Consider the following 25110-nt stretch of genomic DNA (forward strand, 5'->3'; position numbering starts at 1 on the left):
TTTATAATATATACACACCATTTATAATCTTTGAATATGTTTACAAGTGCGACACTTAAATTAGAGCGATATTTATTCGCGATATTCGATGCACAATTTAATTTTATGGTCACAAAAAATCTAGAGATTTTCAATATTTCAATCTACATGTGTATGTGAGCTTCAGCTTTATAATATATACACACAATCTATAATCTTTATGTTACAAGTGCGACATATAAAACTAAAACGATATTTATTCGAGATATTCGATGCACAATTTAATTTATGATGACAAAAAATCTAGAGACTTTCTTTCAATATTTTAATCTACATGTGTATATGTGAGCTTCTGCTTTATAATATATACACACAATCTATAATCTTTGAATATGCTGACAAGTGCGACCACTTATTGTTAAATTAGGACGATATTTTTTCGCGATATTCGATGTACAATTTAATTTTATAATCACAAAAAATGAATCGATTGAATATATAAATAGGCAATAATTAAACTTGATCCGAAAACTTGGATATTTTAACGATCCCTTTAGACCAGCGTGATAAATGACACGAACGCGACACTTTGACAAGTGCGTCCAGTGGTCGATGACGCGAATAAACGAGATTCGCACGCGTCTTCTGGCTTTCAGGATACGTGATGTTGCGATCGCGAGAGACGACGATGCCCTTCCCCACAGGGGATGGCGTTAACGGAGGAAGTCGCCGATGGTGAATGACATTGGTATACGATATAGATGAATGGACGACATGTCGACCGACGACGACGATGACGACGAATGTGGCTGACCGACGAGGCAATCGCATTAAAACGGAACGTGAAGCGAATGCGACGATGTTTAATCCGGACGACGCGACATGAAATCGAGGGATGATGATTAACGTGTGTAATCGCAAACTCTCAGTCGGTCCACTTCACCAGCACGCGCGGCACGAGAAGCGCGAGATCGAAAAATAAAATCAAGAAGAACTCGGGCGAAACGCGCAGCTAACGACGTGGCGTCGCGAAATAATACATATGTATACATTCGTATAACCACTCTGGTTTGTAACTGGATTATCGCCAACGACAACGACACGGGCAAGAACGGAATCATCGACTGACCACTCGAGGTCTGCCCAAGTATGCTCCTATACATATTCGTTATGTATGTACATATATTCGCCTCGACGCGCGCTATAACTGGATTAAATATTATCATAAACTCCGCATACATGAATCATCGACGAATGTGCACCCGCGTTTCATTGCCGTAATTTTGCTTTTGCCTCTAAATAAGAATCTTATCAGGAGACTGACAAGAGAAAAAGAGGCAAAATTTTTCATTTATAATTGAACGGATAAGTTACTTCTCGATGTTAATATTGCTTCATCGATTTTTATTTCCGCGCGCAAAAATATATTATATAAATACTACATAGAAACACAATAATTATTTTAAAATATATAATTTAATATTGATAATATTATATCATATTATATTATAATGTAAAATATACTCCGAGTTCTTTGCACAGAAAATTACTGAGAAATCTATTTGCTATTGTGTATTATGGAACGTGTATAAAGTATATTCGAACTGATTATATACATATTTTCATTTAATCAAGATACAGGAAAAAAAGGTACAATTCTCTCTGTGAACTGAAACCTTTTCCATTTAATTCAATCAAACAATTCATCAAATTATTTTGCATACTATATTTATATTCCACTTATAAATCTATCGAAACTTCTATTTTATTAAATATTGTTATATCTTTCCATTTTTTACTTCTTCTACGAACATATAGTTGGTTCTAGAGCAAATAAAAAGAAATTAATCACAATCACTACCTTTTTTTATCTTTCTCTAGTATCTATGAAAGGAACACGAACAGAAAAAGCGATTTCGAAGAATGCTATCGATCACTCGAATCGACGATTACGAAAGATCTGTGAGGAATCGGAATCAAGTATAGTGTGGCAGAGAGAGAACTGTTCGAGAAAGCTCTCTGCAAGAGCTTTACCAAGAAGAGAAACCTGTCCGAAGAAAAGAAGAGATTTTCGCTTTAAACCCTTTTTTTAAACTTTGAATTTATGCATAAGACTGTATCTAAAAAATAGGAAAAAGAAATTAAAATATTCAGAATAGTGAAATGAGAAATTATTAATAATACATACAAATAATAATCTAAAAATTAACTCTGATATGTACATGATGTTTTACATCGTGACACATGTGCTAATTTAAAAAACTATAATTTTAATTCCTTGACACATAATATTATATTTTTGTATATCTAAATGTAATTATTTAAAATAATTAAATTATTTAAAGAAGACAAAAATTATGATAGATGCAAAATTTATGGAAAATTAATTAAAAATAATTATAAAGTATGGTTGAAATAAGTTATTATTATATTTCATGAACTGAACAAAAATAAAGGATAAAATAAAACCGATATATAAGACACGTGTATGTCTTGCAAAAATAACGCGAGACCAATTTTAAAGATCATTTTTCACGAGCTATGAAAAAATGAAAGATACAGCATTTTTATTAAGAAAGCTTACAGTTAATCTCTCGTCAGCCCTTTCTCTTCCCTATCTTTCTCTTCTCGCGATCACGTTTACGCAAAAAAGATTCAATTCCGCACGCCAATTTCTTTGACTGTTGTATTACACGATTATGATATTTCTCTTTTAGAGTGTTGTATCAATTTAAACTGGGGAAACTGTTGGAAGCCAAATCCAATTATAAAGTCGCTCTGCTTCCTAGATCTAAGGCTTTTTATAATCCCTCGGACGATGCGGACGATTTATTTTAGAGGAATCGCTTTGAATTAATTATGGAGCATCGCGAAATTAAATTTGACATTTCTCTGTATGTCATGCCTCATTTTTGTATGCACCAAACAGAAAACTGGCATAATTATAATTGTTTTACGTCATTTCTTATTCACTAATTAAATATCAATCATTATATTACGGACAGAAGACATTGTAAAATCAAATATTATGAAATAAGAGACAAAAAGAGAGAGAGAAGTTGGAAAGTCAAAGAATATTCGTCGACACAAAACATTACGAGAGCTGTAAAAGCTATAACGACACAATGCGAGAAAATGACTTCCGATTACGGAATTGTTGTAATTTTCTTTTAAGAAATGTTGTTACCTCGCGACTCGTAAAGAATGAAAAGAAACGCGAATACATCGTATTCGCGAGAAACTGATTTAATGTCAGTAGGGCAGAGTTGGTTATACTTATGAAAGAATGGATTATAATAATAGAATCGTAAACTCCGAGAGCGATATAATTCCATCAAATATTGACTGTCGCGCTCTGCTCGTGAACCACCACCTTCGATCGCTTCGCGTTTCACTTAGAATAAATATCGGAAGACGATACTATACATAAAGGCTCTCCGAACTACTCTCGACAACTACTTGAAGATATCCGATCCTCAGCGGATATCACAAGACATCGAAGAGATGTCGCCGAAAATTCCTCCGACGAAGATCATCAACCGAGCGAAGATTCGCGCACCGATCTTCAAGTTCTTCCTCGAGGAAGTCCGATGACAGATCACAAAAGAGTATATATCACGATCTTCGGTTTCTCGCCTCCTCTTCGCGATTTCGCCGATTGCGTTTCACCAAAAATCGACGATCTCTCTCACCGATCTCGTCCGATCACCTGATCGTCGTATCGTTCGGGATCGAGAAACCGCGAAGAACCGGTATTTACTCACGCACGTGTCACGCGACCCCCGACGACGAAAGTCACTAGAAGACCGGTAGCAATCCCCGCCTGACGAGAAGCACGGAAAGTGTTAGAGAGAGGACGTCGGGACGACAGACGACGTGGCGGGAGGTTTGACGACGATGGTGGGGCTCTATGTTTGGGGAGAGAGAAAGCCGACAAAGAGAGGGGCGGGAGAACGCGTACGGGGGTTGGAATCGAATTGGTGAGAAGAGTGCGACGAGAAGAGAGGGTTGCGAGGGATCCGATCCCCACTACGATCCTTTTACATCCGCGGATTAAAAACCGAAGTTACCACCCCTATCTCATCCCCTCTTCGCGCGCTTATCCCCCGAGGGATGCTGCGCAGTCTCCGGAACACTGACACACTGTGCTACAGACACAGAACGCGAACTCGGTCCGATATAATAAACTGATAATGCTTCTCGCGGTATATATCGTACAATGTGATCCGTGAAAGAGAGAGAAAAGATAAAAAAATTGACAATAAGTGGGTTAATATAAAAAAAAGATATAATAATAATAATATATAGTCAAAGATATTTGTGTGTAAATATAGACATGACAATAAATTATATGCACAATTTTATCGATTCATATTGGCATTATATGTATAACGAGAAATAGGCACAAGTTTGTTGTAAAGACAATTATTCATATGTGCGATAAAATGATATAATATCTGTGAATGGATTTATTCTTTATAATAATTTATTACATATATATATTGTATATATTATATCTATGTAATATATAATATTTACAATATATTGTATAAATTATTATATAAAATAAATTTTTAGAAATAGATTATTTCTTATAGTAAAAAAATTAAAAAAGTTAATATATAATACGTACGTATATAATAATAATTATATATGTATACACATAATATGAGTGTATCATATATTAATATATTAACTTTTTTATTGTAAAAAAATAATTTATTTCTAATCATTTTATTTTTATCAGATTATTATATCGTATCGCATTAAGAACATTCAATAATCCGTTAATTTGTAATATTGTTCAAGATTTAACGCAAAATTAGAATTATCTTTTAAATTCTTGCGTAAATACAATTCTTTATCAATGCATCTAAAGAAATAATAATGCAGTTCTTCAGAAATTACAAGTTATTAATTTATCAGTTATATTAATTTATCAGTAATTAATGTATTTCTAGGATAAATTTTTATTTGTTTTAGAAATTTGGCATAAATTTATCATAAATTAATTTCAGTAATGAACATTCTCTTCCTTTTCAAAGTCAATATTTCATGTCTTTAAATTTTTATCTCAATATCTTTTCAAATTAAATTAATAAAAAAATATTAAATTATTATTTCTATTTATATAATATATTAGATATTTATTAAAATATAAACATAAAATACAAAATAATTATAATAGATATTTAAATGTAATTCTAGCATATATATTGATTTGAAAGGTTTAGATTATTAAACAATATTGTGATTAAAAAATATTGAATTAAAAATATTTATATTGTGATGATTATTATTTTTTTAGAGCATCTCATCAATGTGCAACCATTATAAAATCTAAATGTAGCGATCTTTGCTATCTATTAATTTGTTACACAAATATTATAGCTGTATACTTGGTACAGCTAATTAAAGAAAAAGAGTATGCATATATCAATATACTATATACATAAATATATGTAGCTAACACTACTACACACAAACCTGGTAATAATATCCCACCTTGATTACTTAATCCTTAATATGCATCTTAAATTATTATATATACTTCTATTTAATATAATATAGGTATTCATTTAAATATAAATATAAAATAATTATATAAAATAGATATTTAAATGGAATTCTAGAATATATATTGATTTGAAAGCTTTAGATTAATAAGCAATATTGTGATTGAATATTGAATTAAAAATATTTATATTGTGATGATAATTATTATTTTTTTAGAACATCTCATCAATGTGCAAACATTATAAAATCTAAATGTAGAAATCTTTGCTATCTATTAATTTATTACACAAATATTGCAGCTGTATACTTGGTACAGCTAATTAAAGAAAAAGAATATGCATATATCAATATACTATATATATATACACAAATGTAGCTAACACTACTACACACAAACCTGGTAATAATATCCCACGTCGATTACTTAATCCTTAATATGCATCTTAAATTATTATATATATATATTTCTATTTAATATAATAGGTATTCATTTAAATATAAATATAAATATAAAATATAAAATAATTATATATAATAGATATTTAAATGGAATTTTAGGATATATATTGATTTGAAAGCTTTAGATTAATAAACAATATTGTGATTGAATATTGAATTAAAAACATTTATATTGTGATGATAATTATTATTTTTTAGAGCATCTTATCAATGTGCAAACATTATAAAATCTAAATGTAGAAATCTTTGCTATCTATTAATTTGTTACACAAATATTATAGCTGTATACTTGGTACAGCTAATTAAAGAAAAAGAGTATGCATATATCAATATACTATATACATACATATATGTAGCTAACACTACTACACACAAACCTGGTAATAATATCCCACGTTGATTACTTAATCCTTAATATGCATCTTAAATTATTATATATATTTCTATTTAATATAATAGGTATTCATTTAAATATAAATATAAAATAATTATATAAAATAGATATTTAAATGGAATTCTAGAATATATATTGATTTAAAAGCTTTAGATTAATAAACAATATTGTGATTGAATATTGAATTAAAAATATTTATATTGTGATGATAATTATTATTTTTTTAAAGCATCTCATCAATGTGCACACATTATAAAATCTAAATGTAGAAATCTTTGCTATCTATTAATTTATTACACAAATATTGCAGCTGTATACTTGGTACAGCTAATTAAAGAAAAACAGTATACATACATCAATATACTATATATATGTATATACACATATATAGCTAACACTACTACACACAAACCTGGTAATGATATCCCACGTCGATTACTTAATCCTTATAATATGCATCTTAAATTATTATATATATTTCTATTTAATATAATAGGTATTCATTTAAATATAAATATAAATATAAAATATAAAATAATTATATATAATAGATATTTAAATGGAATTCTAGGATATATATTGATTTGAAAGTTTTAGATTAATAAACAGTATTGTGATTGAATATTGAATTAAAAATATTTATATTGTGATGATGATTATTATTTTTTTAGAGCATCTCATCAATGTGCAAACATTATAAAATCTAAATGTTAGCAATCTTTGCTATCTATTAATTTGTTACACAAATATTGCAGCTGTATACTTGGTACAACTAATTAAAGAAAACAGTTTGCATATATCAATACCATATACGCATATAGCTAAACACTATTATATACACAAACCTGTTGATGATCGCATGTCAATTATCTAATAACATTTAATGTATCTTAAAATATTATGTAATATATATTTCTATTTAATATATAATAGATATATTTATTGAAATATAAATATAAAATATAATTGTAATATATATAATATTTAAATGTAATTTTAGCATATGTATCGATTTGAAAACTTTAGATTATAAACAATATTGTGATTGAATTAAAAATATTATAGTGATTTTTGTAAGTTGGAGCATCTCATTAATGTGCAAACATTATAAAATCTAAATGCAGCAATCTTTATTTGCTATCTATTAAATTTATATTACTCAAATATTACAGCTGTACTTGGTACAGCTAATTTAAAAAAAATAGTATGCATATATCAATACCATATATACATATATAGCTAACACTACACACAAACCTGGTGATGATCACACGTCGATTATTTAACTCTTGATGCATCTTGGCGGGAAAACAGCGTGAAGCGGAGAACCCCTGTCGACTTCTGTCGGGCACTTTGGATCACTGAAATCGAATTATCGGCGTATATCAGCGATTGTACACGATGCGCATATTTAATGTATTGTCCGACACTTTATGACACACATTCGCGATGACTTTTCGCGCGCGAGTATTCACTTTTAATAACGATCGCGAAAGATACGGAACGAAATACTCTCGACTCGCGACGCCATGATGCACAATGCACGCGATACCTATCGAGGCAACGAAATTGCGATTCTCGAAATATCGAAACGATCGAACTGGTCGAAGTGACGCGAACAAGTCGCCTACAACTTCACGTTATTGACAATTTTACGTCCCTAACTAGACCTTCGTTCTTTTCCATAATTACGGAAGCAATTAAAAGATGAAGTTAAAATATTTTGAAAATGTTATATTGAAAAATATAATTATATTATATTTTTGTTCGGCCTTCCTTATTTGTATTTAATACTTATATTTATATTATTTATATTTATTTAATTAAAATATAATTGATACAACTAATTGCAGAACGAGAACATTGTACACACATACCTGACAATAATTATATATGTAGCCGTTCCACTTACGACATATTTCGGAGAAAAAAATAACCTGATGAGATATGCGAAAAACGAATTCCGGGCGCACGAAGAAGCGAATCTTTGATATCAATTTCGCGGTAAATTTACTGCGAAATTGATATCCACGATTCGTAATTCACTTCTCCATGTACTCGGAATCCCGTTCGCATATCTTATGTTAATTCTTATCTCCGAATTATTAAATCGTGCACAAACCGTTCGGACCGACACTCACGTTAATCCTTCCACTTCGGACTCCGAGTTTACGTTTAAATAATAACGAACGCGCGAAAGAAAGGTTGCAGTAGAGGGCGTTAGTGCACGGTGAATTTTCGGTCACGTGACACGTGACGTTTACGCACGCGCGATTATAATTTCTATATAGACAACACATGTGTTTGTGTTTTATGTGCCTATGATTTTCTATTAGGAATGTTTGTTGGGCAACGTTAATTGGTTGTTTCTGAAAATTTCCTAGGAATTTCAAGTTGCTAGCCAATCAGGAGCTCCCGCAGTTGCTGTCAACATCAGCTGTCGTCTGCTACAGCGGGGCGATTTCTGACATGTCACACGTAGCTGATACCTTGTAAACAATATAATTATGTCATCTGCATATTTGACGGGAGGCAGATTAAATGTTGGGCTCATTCAGGAACAAGCGAGAAAGCGATTACTTTGCTTATTGGAAAAGTGCGATGGCCCGAAGGTACTGCGACTAATTTACCTAACCCTGATCTAATATCTCATTGGGGAAAAGAGTAATGTAGATTATAAATATTTATTTAATGTATTTTTTAGTCTTTAATTGCTTTTTGTACAGGCTATTATATGGGATCAATCGTTGGCTGGACCGATCGGTCTTGTCGCGAAATATAATTTGCTGGAAGAGTATGGTGTCGTCAAGATGTATCCATTGTACGGAGGAACTTTGACAATACCACCCAACATTGCTAACATCATATTTATCTCGCGACCACAATTAGAGCTCATGGACTTGATTGCTGAAAATGTTCATGGGTGAATATACATATATTGCATTATTGTTGGAATATATGTAATTGTGTGTGCTTTAATAAACTTTGAAAGATTATGTATATTATTAAGATAAAAGTTAATAATATCAATTTTTATTTTTTATTGATCTCAATAGTTTCAGTACAAATTATATTGTATAATATTTCATCATAATAATTGCTGTAATATTACAATGTAATAATTGTATTACAGGGAAGAGGGTAAAAGGCCACGTAAAGAATTTCACTTATTCTTTGTGCCACGCAAGAGTCTGCTTTGTCAGAAGAAGCTTCAAAATCGTGGTGTCTTTGGTAGCTTTACATTAATAGAAGAATTTAAATGCGATCTTTTCCCATTTGATAATGATTTACTATCAATGGAATTGAGTGGATCCTTTAAAGAATTCCATCTGGAAAATGATCCCACTTGTCTCTATCAAGTTGCACAAGCCATACAAGGTTTACAGAAATTATATGGAAAAATTTCAAAAGTGACAGGAAGAGGGCCAGCTGCTAGTAAAGTTTGGGAATTATTAGAGAGATTGAACAGAGAAGAAGAAGATAGTAAAGCAATTTCCACCTCATCTGCTACTATTGAACATTTGTTGTTATTGGATCGATCTGTAGATTTACTTTCACCCCTAGTCACACAGTTGACGTACGAAGGTCTAATCGATGAAATATTTGGGATAAAATATAGTAAAGTATTAATCTTGATTTTATTGTATTTGCAATTATAATAAAGTATTTACTTAATTTTAACGTCATTTCTCAATGTATATACATAAGTATAGATGAAATATTAACATCTTTTTATTTCATTTTAGATACTGTACAATTACCAGCACGAAAGTTTCATGATTCTGAAGATTCTCCTACATCAATATCATTAAATGAAAAGGAACAAATTATATTGAATTCAGGAGAAGAACTTTTTGCTGAGATTAGGTATGTATTTTATCTGTTTTTCTTTAATAGTTAAATCTTATAATCTTAATATAAAATAATAATAATTTTATAATCTTATAATCTTTATTTTTGCAGAGATAAGAATTTTAATGGTGTTGGTCCAGTTCTTAGTAAAAAAGCTAAAGTAATTTCATCTCAATTTGACGAGAGACATGGAGACAAAAGTGTGCAAGAAATTAAACAATTTGTTGCAAGGTTACCACACATGCTAGCAACAAAACAATCTTTAGCAAGGCGTAAGTTATACAGATATTTTTATCTTTGTATAATTTTTTTAATATATTATTTTTGTAATTTTGTTTTAATTATATATTTAATTAGATACCACAATCGCGGAGATGATAAAAGAAGTCACCGACTCGAGCAACTTCTTGGAATCATTGCAAATTGAACAAGAATTGTTAAATTGCATCGACACTGACAAACCAAATGCATACATTGAAGATATGATTGCACAACAACAGCCATTACTTAAAGTTTTACGTCTTCTTTGTATCCAGTCATTAACAAACTCTGGTTTAAAACCAAAATTGTTAGATTATTATAAAAGAGAAATAATTCATACTTATGGTTTTCAACATTTGCCAACTATATTAAATTTGGAAAAGGCTGGATTGTTAAAACAGCAACAGTCAGTGCGACAATATGCGGTTTTGAGAAAAGCATTAAGGCTCACAGTCGAAGATGAAAGTGAAATAACACCGAAAGATATCAGTTACGTACATTCAATATACGCCCCACTGAGCGTGAGACTGGCGGAACAACTAGTACAGCCAAGTGGATGGCAAGGATTAAACGATGTGATGGGATTACTACCAGGTCCTACTGTAAGCAATGTTCCATATAATACATCCTTATTGGTGAGACGTAAGTTATATATTTATATTCTATTTGACTATGTAGCGTTTGTTTCAAAATATACATTTATATTTCCCAGATATAATAAATCTTCCTTCCAGGAAATTCTATTACTAGTGAAGATTCTAGTTCTGAACCACCAAAATTAATCATGGTATTTTTTATCGGTGGATGTACTTTTGCCGAGATATCTGCTCTTCGCTTTCTCTCACAGCAAGAAGATTGTAAGTATTTTACAAGATGCATTTATTTGTTTATATCAATAAATTGAGAGGCATATAATTAAGTGTAATATAAATTTAATTTCAGTGAATGTTGAATTCGTCGTGGGCACTACTAGATTAATTAATGGCGACACGTTTCTCACTTCGTTGATGGAAGATTTAGAACACACGTGAACAGGAGAACGCATAAACTGAAATACCAAAATAGGAGCATTTAATAATTTTCACGTGGTAAAGCGAAATTCGTGTAAATATATTTTTCTTCCCTGTCTCTTTATTTTATATTTATCCAATTATACACTTAATTTTTAAAAGGTAAGATAATTTTCTAAAATATACATATTGATGTATGCATTTTATATATATACATATATATATATACGAAACAATATATACACAGTTGTAAGATGTAGGTGATAAATACTTTTCTATTTATATACATATTTTCATTGTGAATTATAGATGCAATATATATTACTTTAATTATATTAAGAGTTTAACTAGGCTCTGTAATATATAAATATAAATTTAACATATATAAGATAGGCAATAAGAGCCAAATCGCGGATGACAGTGCGTTATTCTAAACGAAACTAAATTTTTTCGTTAGAATTAAATACCTGTGCACAAGGCACCAAATTTTTACTTGGACACGGCCAAGATATAAAATTGGAATAATCTCTACAAGAGATTTTTAATTCCATGTATCCCCTATTCCCCCTAAAGAAATAAAGTGCGAGAGAAAAATATAGATCCGAAAGTCGCAGAATCGGCAAGCGAAAGGTCTCGGGTTCGTTTCCCGATTCTGCGACTTTCGGATCTATATTTTTCTCTCGCACTTTATTTCTTTAGGGGGAATAGGGGATACATGGAATTAAAAATCTCTTGTAGAGATTATTCCAATTTTATATCTTGGCCGTGTCCAAGTAAAAATTTGGTGCCTTGTGCACAGGTATTTAATTCTAACGAAAAAATTTAGTTTCGTTTAGAATAACGCACTGTCATCCGCGATTTGGCTCTTATTGCCTATCTTATATATGTTAAATTTATATTTAATTATATTATTATGTATCTGAAATTGCAATAATATATATTTATGTCGACGATAAAAATCGATAGATCGAACGAAATAAATCGAGTATTGAACGATTATCGATAATGCAGAAACCTTTAAACCATCATATTTCGTCGGTCGATAAGTAAAAATTCCAGATATATAGAGAAAGAGAGAGAGAGTGAGAAGGAGAAAGAACTCGAGCGAAAGAGGGGACAAAGAGAACGGAAAAGACGAGCGTATCGAGGCGGTTAGTTTGCAACGTGACCGGCGTAGAGCGCCACCGCCATCGCGAACGGACGGCTCTCTCGCTCGTGTGTGCCTGTGCCTGCGGTGTAGTGTGTACAGAGAGTGTACGGCTAGAATATACAAGTGCAGTGGAAGAAGACGGGGCGCGAGAGCACGCAAATCGAGGGACGTGAAACGCAGAAAGGAAAAAAACGCGCGTTCTCGCGCGAGCCTCGTTCGCGGAACCGTGTGGGCGCCCGACGAACGAGACGAGTTCGCTCGCCGTGCCGTGTCGTGCCGTGTCGTGCCTCCTCGCACTCTCTCTCGCGGAGAGTGCGCGCGCGCGCGCGCGCCAGTGTTTTGTGTGCCTGTGTGTGCGTGCGTGCGTGACGTGCGTATACGAGAGGACGGGGCCGACGACGAGGATCGTATTGTTCCGGGGCGTTTAATTATGCCCGCGGCCAGGAAAAAGAGCTGCTGTCGCTCCTGCCTCTCTTCCTTCTCTTTCGTCACCGTATTCTCCTCCGCCTGAAGAGAGTGCACCGAGTGCTGCGAGGCGCATGCTTCCCCGCCCGCTCCCTCGCCATTTTGGAGGTGAATACGATTTTCTCGGCCCTTTTTTCAGCCGACATTCTACCCCCCTCGAATTTCGCTCCCGCGGATTCGCGATGTCATCCGGACCGATCTAAACGCCGAAGTGTGTTTTCGTATTGACGGAGTGCAGCGCTGCATCGCTCTGACGTGGGAGGGGGCCCGATCCTTGTGTGCCCGCATTCATTTTTTATTTTTTTCCGTCTCTACTCCCGAGAGCGAGTCATCGTCGTTCGAGCTTTCCGCGAATGTCAGTCGCGCTCTCGAATCTCGAGAGAGAGAGAAAAAAAAGATAGATGATCTTCTCTTCAAGAGAGAGAGAAATTTCCGTATTAGGCTTCTTTCTATTTCGCTTTCTTTTTTTTTTTTTTTCTAAGGATTCCCCTCGGCGCCGCTCGATAATTTTCTCACACCCCCGTCGTTCAAACGCGCCCTGCCGAATATTTTGACTCTTCCCCTCCTCTTCCCTCCCCTGATTCCGGTTCCGGTGCGGTTTCAAGGCAGTCGATGATATCAAACGACGACGACGACCGGTGTCCTCTTCTACGCCAGGATCCTCCTCCGTTTTGATATACTAGGTGTCAGTTCTTCTCTTTCTCTCTCTCTCTCCTTCTCCCTTGTCGGAGAATAATGTGACTAACGCGATAACAATGACGAGAGTTCTCTCGCTCCTGCGTTATTTCTGCGGTGTCGTATTCTTCTTCTCTCTCGTCGAGGATCGCCTTTAGATCTCGCTCTGCAAACAAAAAAAAAAAAAAAAAAAAAAAAAGAAAAGAAAAACGATGACAAAGCCGGACAATAGGCCGAATGTAAATGTTTGTTGTTGTGTTGTTTGCGGTTCGCGAGCTGTGTGCCACGTTAAACTCGCGGCGAGACTCGTAAAGTGCATCCGGTCGAAAGATCTGGCTGGCGACCTCTGACGTTCGCGTGAAAGACTCGGGATTATTTTTCTCGCGGACTTCGGGGAACGTAAATGCATAATCCAGTCCCATCCTCGAGGATTGAACACTTATTCGCGATAATTTTGAAAGATTTGACCGAAGGATCACTTGAGTAAATGAAATTTAGAAATATAAATAAAGGGTGATTTTGTACAGATAATTTCCAATTAAAACTTTGATTTGTGTGTGTGCCAAGTTGTTTATTGGAAATTTACAAATTACAGAAGATATTGACATATAAAGTTTGTAACGAGATGCAGTTGCTGCAAGTTGGTCAAAGATTCTTCATCGAATGATGATTTTACCAGTTCGCACATTTGCAGTGACACATTATAATTAAATGAAACTTAGTACTAATAGTGTCATAAATTAATAATGAAAAAATCGGTTACAAAATTTGTTTTCACTGCAAAGATGTTAATTCTAATTAGTACATAGGAATTATTGTTCTAGGTCCAGTACAATTTCAAAGTAATATTTAAGCATAATTTTAGGAAGAATGTAGATTTTCAACAATTGAAATTTGAAATAAAAAAGAACTTTTGTGGTGAAACATTGATAATTTTGAAGTTAAAGATATAGATGGTTTTTGTTAAAGTTTTAAAAATATAAACAGATAACGAAACTTTATCATTTATTTCACTTAAAGTGATCACTCATCACATGGAATTTTAATTTCTTATTTATCAAAGTATTTAATTGCTGAAAAGTGAAACATTATTAAGTCTTAATCTTTCCTTTAATATCTTTACAAAAATGTATATAGCAATTGGTTAAAACTTATCTAATGTGAAAAGAAACGATATTTTTCTATTTCTAACGATGTATGCATTAGTGTAACTCTAAATTTTAATCAGTTCTTAATGTGTTTAACTCTAACATATTCTTTTTTTTTTTTCTAGATAGAATGTTAAATTCGGGAATGGACTGACAGAGGATCTGTTAAAGTCAGCAGATTCAGGCAAGGAATCTAAATACGATTCAACAAGGCAAGGTGTCTGGAGTAGGCCTCGGGCATCTAATTATCAACAACTCGACTATGCCAGCTGTTGCAAGGCCTGGTAGTTTGAAGGACCCAGAGATTGCCGAATTATTTGAGAAAAATGATCCGGAGAAAATATTTGAGGATCTGCGCGAGATCGGGCATGGTAGTTTCGGGGCTGTTTACTATGCACGATGCCTGGTTACCAAAGAAATTGTTGCCATCAAAAAGATGTCCTACTTGGGGAAGCAAACGGTGGAAAAATGGCAGGATATTTTAAAAGAAATTCGATTTCTTAGGCAACTTAATCATCCTAACACTATAGAGTATAAGGGTTGCTATCTCAGGGACCACACTGCCTGGGTATGCACTTTTTTTGATCCTACTTTTAGATCTTTGAAAATGACATTTTGTAAACATTGTACGAGCTTTGCTATTTTTTTTACAGTTGGTGATGAAATATTGTCTTGGCTCTGCATCAGATATTATCGAAGTACATAAAAGACCGTTGAAAGAAGAAGAGATAGCTGCAATATGTGATGGTGTGCTGCGTGGCTTGCATTATCTGCATTCTCTCGGTAGAATTCATCGTGATGTGAAAGCAGGAAATATTTTACTTACTGAAAATGGTACAGTGAAATTAGCTGATTTTGGATCCGCGAGTATAAAATGTCCAGCCAATAGCTTTGTAGGGACTCCATACTGGATGGCACCTGAAGTTATATTGGCTATGGACGAAGGGCAGTACGATGGCAAGGTGGATGTATGGTCATTAGGAATAACATGCATCGAATTAGGTATATATTTATGATTTAATATACCATTTATTATTATAAAATAACCTTCTAGGTAGAATTAATAAATTAATTTTTGTATAAAAATTATATTGATTATTTGAGTATCAAAATTATATTGATTATTTATTGAAAATTATATTGAATTACAAGGAGTATCAATATGAATTCCTCTAGCTTTCTAATTTATAATTTATATTTTAATTATTTTGTTTTTTATTAGACGATCCTAATTATTATATCTATAATTCGTAATTTAAATATACGAAATTTAACTTAATGCTTATTTATTAATTACAGCGGAAAGAAAGCCGCCTTATTTTAATATGAACGCCATGAGCGCTTTGTATCATATTGCACAGAATGATACTCCAACGTTAAATTCGCCAGATTGGACTGATGTTTTTCGTCATTTTGTTGAGGTGTGTCTCACAAAAAGTCCAATTGAAAGATCGACATCCGGGAAACTGTTATCAGTGAGTCTATACATATATGCATTGATATGCTTCATATATATATCATATCTTTTTTTTAACATTATTATGCATGGTATATTAATAGTATATATAATAGTTAATAGTCTAGTTGTTCTCTTCTATATCTTTTAACTTTTTACAGCATCCATTTGTCACCAGATCACGTTCTCCTCAAGTTTTAATAGATTTGATACAGAGAACGAAAGCTGCTGTCCGAGAATTAGATAACTTGAATTATCGTAAAATGAAGAAAATCTTGATGATTGACGCATGCGAAACAGAGAGCACAGTGGGTGATGCTGATGGTACATAAACAATTTAATCTATTATGTTAAACTTAGTAAACTTATATATATTTTTTTCACAACTGATGGAGTATGTATAAATTTGCTATATGTGCATTTTATTGACATTTCTAAATCTTTACAACTATGTGATTACAGATACACCTGATGAACAAACAGGTGGTGATAGTAGCAAAAGTAATTCGATTACCTCAGAACATTCAATTCACTCGATGGGCGTTTCAGCAAGCTCTCAAAGTTCCTCTACCAATAGCCTGCCGCTACCGAATGCTGATGGTAATGACTATTCCTCAGGATCTGTCAGAAATCGGCATAAAGTTTCAGCAGGTGGTGTCACTGCCAATCTTCTTGAACATGGTGCCAATAATTTTGCAACAATTAGGACAACTTCAATTGTTACCAAACAACAAAAGGAACATATGCAAGAGGAAATGCATGAACAAATGAGTGGATACAAACGAATGAGAAGAGAACATCAAGGAGCTTTGGTAAGAATTCAAACTTTATCTAACATTATTATAAATTATATAAAACAGAGGAAAGCCTAAATAAGAAATCTGATTATATTTTTAGTGATTATAATTGAATGATATATACATTATTTTTTTAACTTATTTTATCCTTTTTAAATTGGAGAATTTAAATTGTTTTTTATAATTCAGAAAGTTTTAAAAATCTGATCGAAAAAGAAAACGATTTTTTGTACAATTCTCAAAAACTGTAATTTAAAAATTTTTATATGTATTTAAAATTTTTATATGTAATTTATTATTTTTATTATAGGTAAAATTAGAAGAACGCTGCAAAATGGAAATGGAATCACATAAACAATTATTAGATAAAGAGTATGAAACTCTTTTGCAACAGTTTAGTAAGGATCTTGAGAAATTGCAACTTAGACATCTGCAAGAGCTGGAACGTAAATTAAAACAAAATCAAAATGCTGAGAAGAAACTTCATAAAGAGATAACAAGTAGACAGGAAGCTGATCGTAAAGCTCTAGAAGCTCAACAGAAAAGAGAGTACAAAGTAAGTTACTAGCATGGAAAAATTAATATTTATAAAATTTATAATATATTTAATTTATACTTTTTAAACATTATACAATCGTATCTGTATAGGCGTATAAAGAAAGATGGAAAAAGGAACTTTCTCAGGACGAAGTAACTCCAAAGAGGCAACGAGATGCTACACTTCAAAGTCAGAAAGACAATTTGAGACAAATGGAGGCGCAAGAGGAACAACGGCTTGCGAGAGGACAACGAGAATACCTGGATCTTGAAATTCGTAAATTCCGTAGAAAAAAGTTACTCATCTTCCACAGTCTGGAACAGGAGCTTCTTCGTGAGGTTTGTATTATTATTATTGCTATACATGTTTGAACAATTTTTTTAATCTAAGCAATCATTTTTATTAAAATTTTTTTCTATATTATATTTGTCTTATTTTAAACTATATATTATGTGTCAGTTAATAATTCTTATAAACAATAATATAAAAAGATACACAACAATAATTATAATGTAGAACCATACAAAATATTTATAACAAAGCCATAGCACATTTTTTAAAAAATAATTTTTTACGCTCTATTTAATCCAGCATGATTGTCAATGGTTTTAATGATTTATATTGTGTATCTTCTTTATATTTTAAATAACTTTTATATATTAATTTAAAAGTAAAACTTAATAATTAATGTTTTATTAATAACAGTTGAAGCATATTATATAGAGAAATTTATATTTAGGAGCTGAATAAACGACAACAGCAATTGGAGCAGGCACATGCTATGCTCTTGCGACATCATGAAAAGACGCAAGAATTGGAGTATAGACAACAGAGAGCGGTACATGCACTTCGTGAGGATCAAGTGCATCGACAGCATACAACAGAGCTTTGTAATCAACAGGATTATATGCAAAGAGCCGAACGTGATTTACGTAAAAAACATGCGTTAGAACTTAAGCAACAACCGAAGAGTCTCAAGGTAGGTAATACAATAACAAATATTAGCATGGGCATAAGTTAGCGCATACACATATTGACTTTATAGCTAATATTTATTTAGAAAAATACAAGTATGAAATACATGTAAATTTTGATGTTATATTTTTCCAATGATATATTTGTCCTCAATGCAAAAGGTTTCCGGATGGATGCCGCGTGGTTTATATATTTGTCCATTGATATACTAATTGTACTGACAAATAATTTTTATAATTTTAGCAAAAAGAAATGCAAATTCGTAAACAGTTTAGAGAAACTTGTAAAATACAAACGCGACAATATAAAGCATTAAAAGCTCAAATCCTTCAAACAACTGTTAAGGACGAACAGAAAGCAGTTATTAAGAAGTTGAAGGAGGAACAAAGACGTAAATTGGCACTTTTAGGTGATCAATACGAGCAAAGTATCGCTGAAATGCTTCAAAAACAAAGTATACGGCTAGATGAGTCACAAGAAGTAGAATGCCATAATCTTAAGGTTTGATCAGATAAATTATATTTTATTATATGTTACTGTTATATTGTGTTTTCTAATATATGATTATATAATTTTAATAATAACTTACAATTAATCTTATAGGAAAGATTAAATTATGAATTAGAGATTTTGATGGCATACCAATCAAAAAATAAAATGCAAGCCGAGGCACAGAGAAACAGAGAACGTCGCGAATTGGAAGATCGCGTCTCTGTTCGACGAGCCTTGCTTGAGCAAAAAATGGAATTAGAAACTCAGGAATTTCTCCGTGAACGTAGCGAACGTATACGTCTGTTGCACGAAAGGCAAGAACGGGAACTGCAGCAATTTGATGAGGAAAGTGCAAGAATAGGATTTAGGTATGTGAATCCTAATAAAAAAAGCGCACTTGTTTTTACTTGCTGTAAAGTGTAAAACTTAAAAAGATGAGGCATTGAATTAAATTAAATTTCATAAACTTGTGCGTAGCGCGACACGTTTATTTCGGTTTTTAGCAAAAATTCTTGTTTTATTTATCCCTATTCCTTTATTATGAACCATGCACAGCATATTTGTATAATATGTTATAGTTTTTATTTTTCAAACTTGCAGTGCTCTGGCGATAGCTGAGGCATCAAAAGAATCTTATCCGGACGATGAAAGCCTCAGCGGCTCCATGTTAAGTCTGGCTCACAGTAATAGCTCTACATCCTTCCCCCCTAATAGTCTTTAAATGTAATCATATATATATATATATATATATATATATATATATATATATATATATATATAAATATATATAAATATGTTTGCCTATAGTAAGTACATGACGAGTCTGCCGACGTATAATAATTCGATGACTTACATATATAACAAGGTCGACTCGTTGCGTGCATTAATCCGAACCTAAGAGGTTTGTTAAAGTTGGGAATGTGTATTGGACTGAAATTATTATAACTGCATATTTTTTAATCGTCAAGATATAATTTAGCAGAGAACAATATAATTTATATCAACATAATTCATAGCAGAGAAAAAAAAAGAGAGAGAGAGAGAGAGAGAGAGAAAGAGAGAGCTTCATATTGAAGAATTTAGATGCTTTTTATAATAATATAATATTTATTAATTATAACTAAATATCTTGCAATATGCATACACAAAGATAAAGAAAAGTCTTTAAAACATTAATCTTATTTCTAATATCCAGTAGAATCTTAAAATAAAGAACAGAAGAAACGTATGTCAGTGTAGTGAATAAAGAATTTTATACATATTACTACGCAAGAAGGAATTTAGAGACATTTATTTATTAATATGCTATGAATATATGTGTGTATGTATATATATGACAAAAATAACAATAGTATAATTCTAATGCTCGAAAAAAATATATATATGTATGTGTGCGTGTGTGTGTGTGTGTGTGTGTGTGTGTGTGTGTGTATATATATATATATATATATATATATATATATATATATATATGTGTGTGTGTACATTCACACACATTTTATTCTTTTTTCTAAGATTTGAAATAAGTTTAATATATTTTTTAATGGTATTTTGATTTTTGCTGTACTTTCATAACGAAGACTTTAAAAATTTCTTCGTGATAACTGATGAACGTTGTACGCATATTATATATTTCCAGATTTTAATTATATTTTATTTAAAATAGTTGAATTTGTAAAGTAATATTCTTTTAAATTTAACAAAATTATCTTTTTTTATAAATATATACAAATACTAGTAATGAAAAACGCACTTTTCGAAAAAAGTTGAAATTTAGGATATAATAAAAATGACTTTTATTATTATATCTCTTTTTATTTTATAATAATTAAAATTATAAATAATTAATATTATTTATCTTTCAAATGTTTTCAAGTTTTCCGCTAACAAAGATTTCTTTAGCATTGATTGTATTTTTTTTTTTTAACTATTTTAAATATATAATTTTTATACATGAAATTAACAGAGTAAAAATGTGTGTAAAAATTATTTATTGAGATATATTAATATATATTGATAACTCTTAAAAAATTTAAATATTCTTGCTGTAATAAAATATTTTCTTAATTTATGAGAATGTTATTAATTCAAATATTTTCTTACCGAGTGTAGTTGATTTCACTTATATGATTAGTTATTATTTAATATCTTTTATTATTTGTTTTCCACTTTGTCTTTACTTATACAGCATTAAACCAGTGGATTTAAAAGTATTTCTATGTTGAATATTACAAGTAATAAGGAGAGAATAATCGCGGGAAATGTATTAACTATGATACAACCATTTAAATGTAAAATAAATTGATATTATTTATGTAACTAAACGCTCTACATATTTTTATACTGATAATTATAATAATTTATCTTTATTCTTGTTGTATTAAATAAAAATATTCATTTGTAATAAGTCAATTATATAGATAGCATTTTATGTAATACGTCAGTTATATCGATTACTTTTTTGTTTCTTTTTTAAATTATTTTCTGTTTTTTTTAACTGAGTGAACGTTCAAAGAACGTTTTTATTCCTTCATTTCTATTCGTAAAAATTTAAAGTATACTTGAGATTTCATGTTTCATCACTCTAATATATTTACATTATGTATCACATATGCTATTTAGAAAGAAAAAATTTCATCCAGTACACATCCCAATGCTGTACTTTTACATCAAAATATATATGTTTTGTTTTTCTCATTTATTACTTTTTCATGTATTTTTGTTTTATATGTGTCACACGAAATCTATTATAAAATGTAAATCCGAATGATTGTGACTGTTGTTCCTCCCAATAATATTTCGTAATGATAACTCGACACTTTTTTATAAAGAGTTCAACGAAAACAAATTATTATTTCATATTGAATTCTTAAAGTTTTATGATAAGAAAGTCTAATAATCATAATCTCTTAAGGAGGTGCTATTACTAGTAGTTAATACTTAGTAATGAAAACCATTATTCATTTAGCTTTGAATTATAATGTCAATAAGTTTTATGTATAAAGTACATTTCATTGTTATCGTAAAAAAATGTAAATTTTTCAAAACTAATCTAATTTCTTCATTAAAATCAGTCAAGACATGTCAACCATGAAATACTTGTAAGTAGTAGAGTTGAAAAAGTGTCAATCAACGCCAATTTAATATTTGTATTGAATAATACATATATTATAAAAAGACTAATATTCTGTATAATTTTATTTTATGTTTATGGCTTGGAGATTCTTTATATAAATTAAAACAAAAAGTGTTTTAAGATTTAGAAGTGTTTAGGAGAGATCAAAGTAATTGTTGAAGGGGCACGACCAAAAATATTGCATTTTATTTCATAAGTTTATAAACTCTTTTCCTTCTCATCCTCGTATAATATTTATGATGAATAAAAAGATACAAGAACTTTGTATGTATGTGTGTACGACATACGCGTAACATACATTTTGTCATTAGCATTATCAATGGCAATATATGGCATGTACACATTCCATTTTTCATTATATGTTACATTGTATATGTTAAAATCTCCTTCATACAAGTGAAATCTATCTAATGCGGTGAAAAGAAAATTATCAATATAGCATGCATCGAACGAATATCTAAAAGTGTGTTCAATTATAGTGATACGAATGATTGTAGTAGAAACACGAACAATTGTTATCATGGTTATATGTTCCAAACTGTACAATGGAAAGCTGTCACAATCAACTGAAATGTTCCCCATTATAATTAAACGATATGTAAATATAGACACACATTATATATAGTAATCGACATGCAACAACTCTCATATATATATATATATATATATATATATATATATATAAAATATATGTATGTATACATATATACACATATATATTTATACACATATATATATGTATGTGTGTATGGAAAAGCAGTAAAATGACATCCATGTGTATGAAGATATATTTATATTCTTCCTTAGGTTTATTCTATAATTAGAGAAAAGTCCGCGAAATCAATTACTATAATCAATTTAAAGTATAACAGATTAACAGAGATTGTTCGTGCTAACAAACTAGATTCAAAATTATGGTAAAATGCGTGTGTGATTCAGGAAAACTGTTAGCTTAATTTAATGTTATATAGTAAATCTTTCTCTTATGATAAGTAACTAATTAAATATACTTGCGATTATATTAAAGTTTTAGACTTCAAACCTCATCTTTGTTGGGAAGATATACTATATAAAGAAATTGTTAAGTTTTATATGCACTTTTAATTATAGCACGAGTTGTCTCTGAGAAAGTTAAGTTGTATATGTATGTAACAAAAGGATAATTCTCGACCATAGTCTGTGTAATCACTATAACATGCTGAATACCCAATTTAGGAAATTAATCAAGTCGATGTTGCTAGAGTTTTGTAAATATTTATTCGCTTTACATAGAACTGCGATATATGGAATTTTGATTATATCTATAGTATTTAGTAGACAGAGAGAGAGAGAGAAGAAAGAAATTTATAAAATTTTCCAAAACACGGCTAGCTTTATCAGTTAAATTTCGGATGTGATAACCAATATGCTAGACAATTAATCATAGGCATAGCATATCAGAAATGTTATCAAATTATGCTTGTGATTATTTGACGAGCTTGCTCTTCACTTACTTCCATTATAAATGACGTGATTTTGTAACGTTGGTTGTTCAGTATTGCGACAACTCGCTGTCTCGTCAGATAAAAATATTGCAATATTTTTGAGATTGCTGTAACAATTACGATTCCAGTACTATTATGTATTAATCCAGTACTATTATGTCTTCTTTACATACACATACATAGACACATTATCTCGGTCAATTACAAGAATATTTGTTTTTGTACACATAAAAATATATTGAAGTGAATGTAACTTTAATACAATTTCTGGCTTTAATTAGATAAATCGTAATTTTTATTTTTAACAGCCTTGTTCCTTCAAGGCGCAGAGTAACAAAAGTAGGCATAATAATAATGTTTGCAGAATAGATATCATTAGGTATCGTGGAAAGTATGTAGAAAATATTTCAGACTGTCAAACAAGTATATATACAGGATACTATGAAAGCTGTAATTTTGCTAAGTGAAATAACCACATATGTTTTATAATTCAAAAATTGATATCTTTTTTGAAAACAGCCCAATAAAAATTCAATAATTATTTGTGCCATTATTGATCTTGATAAAGCTAATTTTATAAGGAAATATGTTTTTTTTCCTATGTAAGACAATGACGAAGCAGTGAAAATGACATGTTGCTGATATATTATTCAAAAGAATTGTGCGTAAACACTGTACAACTGTTCATGTAATCTTTGGCACTGCAGTGTTTATATTTGTTATTTCTAAACTCTAATTTTTACAAATTGTAATTGTTTCTCTTTTATAAAACATCGAAGAATTACTGCATTTGGCATTCGTTGTTGTTAAATTAACAAAATGTAACATTTTCATAAAACCTGATTATGTAGTTACAATAATATATCGCAGTATCTTATTCTGCATTATTAACTATCGTAAAATAATTTTTCTCCAAAGAAATTATATTATCATTTTTCAACGTCGACGTTTACGCAAAAATGATTTTCGATTGAAATGTGAAAATTGTCGTGAATTCATAATAATCATATATAAATTGATATTGATTGATCCTGAATTAATCATGAATGAATCGTGGATATGAAATGTTTTTTTTTTCAGCGTGCGAACGCAAAGCAAAAACGCATTATTTTAGAAACGCATCAGCATTGTGAACTTAAGATACATATATAGGTATATACATATGTATGTACAAGTTTTACATTTGTTCTCCAACGAATGCGTGAAATTTATTTGTTTTCAGGAAAACTTGTATTTAATTTTTTAGCAAAATTTTATATGCGATTCCTTATAGCTGATATATCTTTTAGTAATATTGAATTTTAATTCTTTATTACATTTCG

At 30.9% G+C, this 25110-nt stretch overlaps 3 protein-coding genes across 10 annotated transcripts in view; 2 read left to right on the forward strand and 1 right to left on the reverse strand.

Annotated features, from left to right (window-relative positions):
* The window catches only part of LOC114934596 (uncharacterized), a 148074-nt gene extending 144206 nt beyond the window's left edge, over nt 1–3868 (reverse strand). Inside the window, exon 1 of one of the 5 annotated variants that reach the window (XM_029307263.2) lies at nt 3406–3868. The gene's annotated coding sequence lies outside the window, so the exon portion shown is untranslated. Of the gene's footprint in view, nt 1–18; nt 1417–3166 lie in introns of those variants that run through there. The other 4 variants (XM_029307265.2, XM_085488543.1, XM_085488546.1 and 1 more) reach the window with 4 other exon arrangements.
* The window catches only part of car (vacuolar protein sorting-associated protein 33A), a 122804-nt gene extending 110333 nt beyond the window's left edge, over nt 1–12471 (forward strand). Inside the window, exons 2-9 of one of the 2 annotated variants that reach the window (XM_029307270.2) lie at nt 8734–8961; nt 9076–9272; nt 9483–9967; nt 10096–10216; nt 10313–10473; nt 10559–11104; nt 11197–11319; nt 11405–12471. In XM_029307270.2, coding sequence (XP_029163103.1) covers nt 8857–8961; nt 9076–9272; nt 9483–9967; nt 10096–10216; nt 10313–10473; nt 10559–11104; nt 11197–11319; nt 11405–11493 — 1827 coding nt within the window. In that variant the 5' untranslated portion in view covers nt 8734–8856 and the 3' untranslated portion in view covers nt 11494–12471. Of the gene's footprint in view, nt 1–8625; nt 8962–9075; nt 9273–9482; nt 9968–10095; nt 10217–10312; nt 10474–10558; nt 11105–11196; nt 11320–11404 lie in introns of those variants that run through there. The other variant, XM_085488553.1, reaches the window with a different exon arrangement.
* A 143-nt stretch (nt 12472–12614) lies between these two features.
* Tao (Serine/threonine-protein kinase Tao) lies at nt 12615–19960 on the forward strand. Of its 3 annotated transcripts, none has more exons than XM_029307305.2 (12): nt 12615–13195; nt 15036–15478; nt 15564–15912; nt 16210–16385; nt 16528–16690; nt 16829–17178; nt 17474–17719; nt 17812–18039; nt 18441–18680; nt 18920–19177; nt 19280–19536; nt 19769–19960. In XM_029307305.2, exons 2-12 carry the CDS (start codon nt 15173–15175, stop codon nt 19887–19889), a joined length of 2694 nt encoding a protein of 897 aa, XP_029163138.2. In that variant the 5' UTR covers nt 12615–13195; nt 15036–15172; the 3' UTR covers nt 19890–19960. The 3 variants fall into 3 exon arrangements, with proteins under 3 accessions (XP_029163138.2, XP_085344676.1, XP_085344675.1); XM_085488550.1 differs by having other exon boundaries at nt 15040–15478; XM_085488549.1 differs by lacking the exon at nt 12615–13195 and adding an exon at nt 13976–14245.
* Nucleotides 19961–25110: the final 5150 nt, after the last annotated feature.

Source organism: Nylanderia fulva, unplaced genomic scaffold, assembly GCF_048542155.1.
Source record: "Nylanderia fulva isolate GAGA-0341 unplaced genomic scaffold, ASM4854215v1 Scaffold7, whole genome shotgun sequence".
Lineage (NCBI taxonomy): Eukaryota > Metazoa > Arthropoda > Insecta > Hymenoptera > Formicidae > Nylanderia > Nylanderia fulva.

Excerpts from the sequence above, each read along its gene's own strand:
- Tao (XM_029307305.2), top strand. The coding sequence starts at position 15,173 with ATGCCAGCTGTTGCAAGGCCTGGTAGTTTGAAGGACCCAGAGATTGCC. Across the intron at positions 15,913-16,209 it reads AATAACATGCATCGAATTAG|CGGAAAGAAAGCCGCCTTAT; the intron begins GTATATATTTAT and ends TATTAATTACAG. Across the intron at positions 19,537-19,768 it reads AGTGCAAGAATAGGATTTAG|TGCTCTGGCGATAGCTGAGG; the intron begins GTATGTGAATCC and ends TCAAACTTGCAG.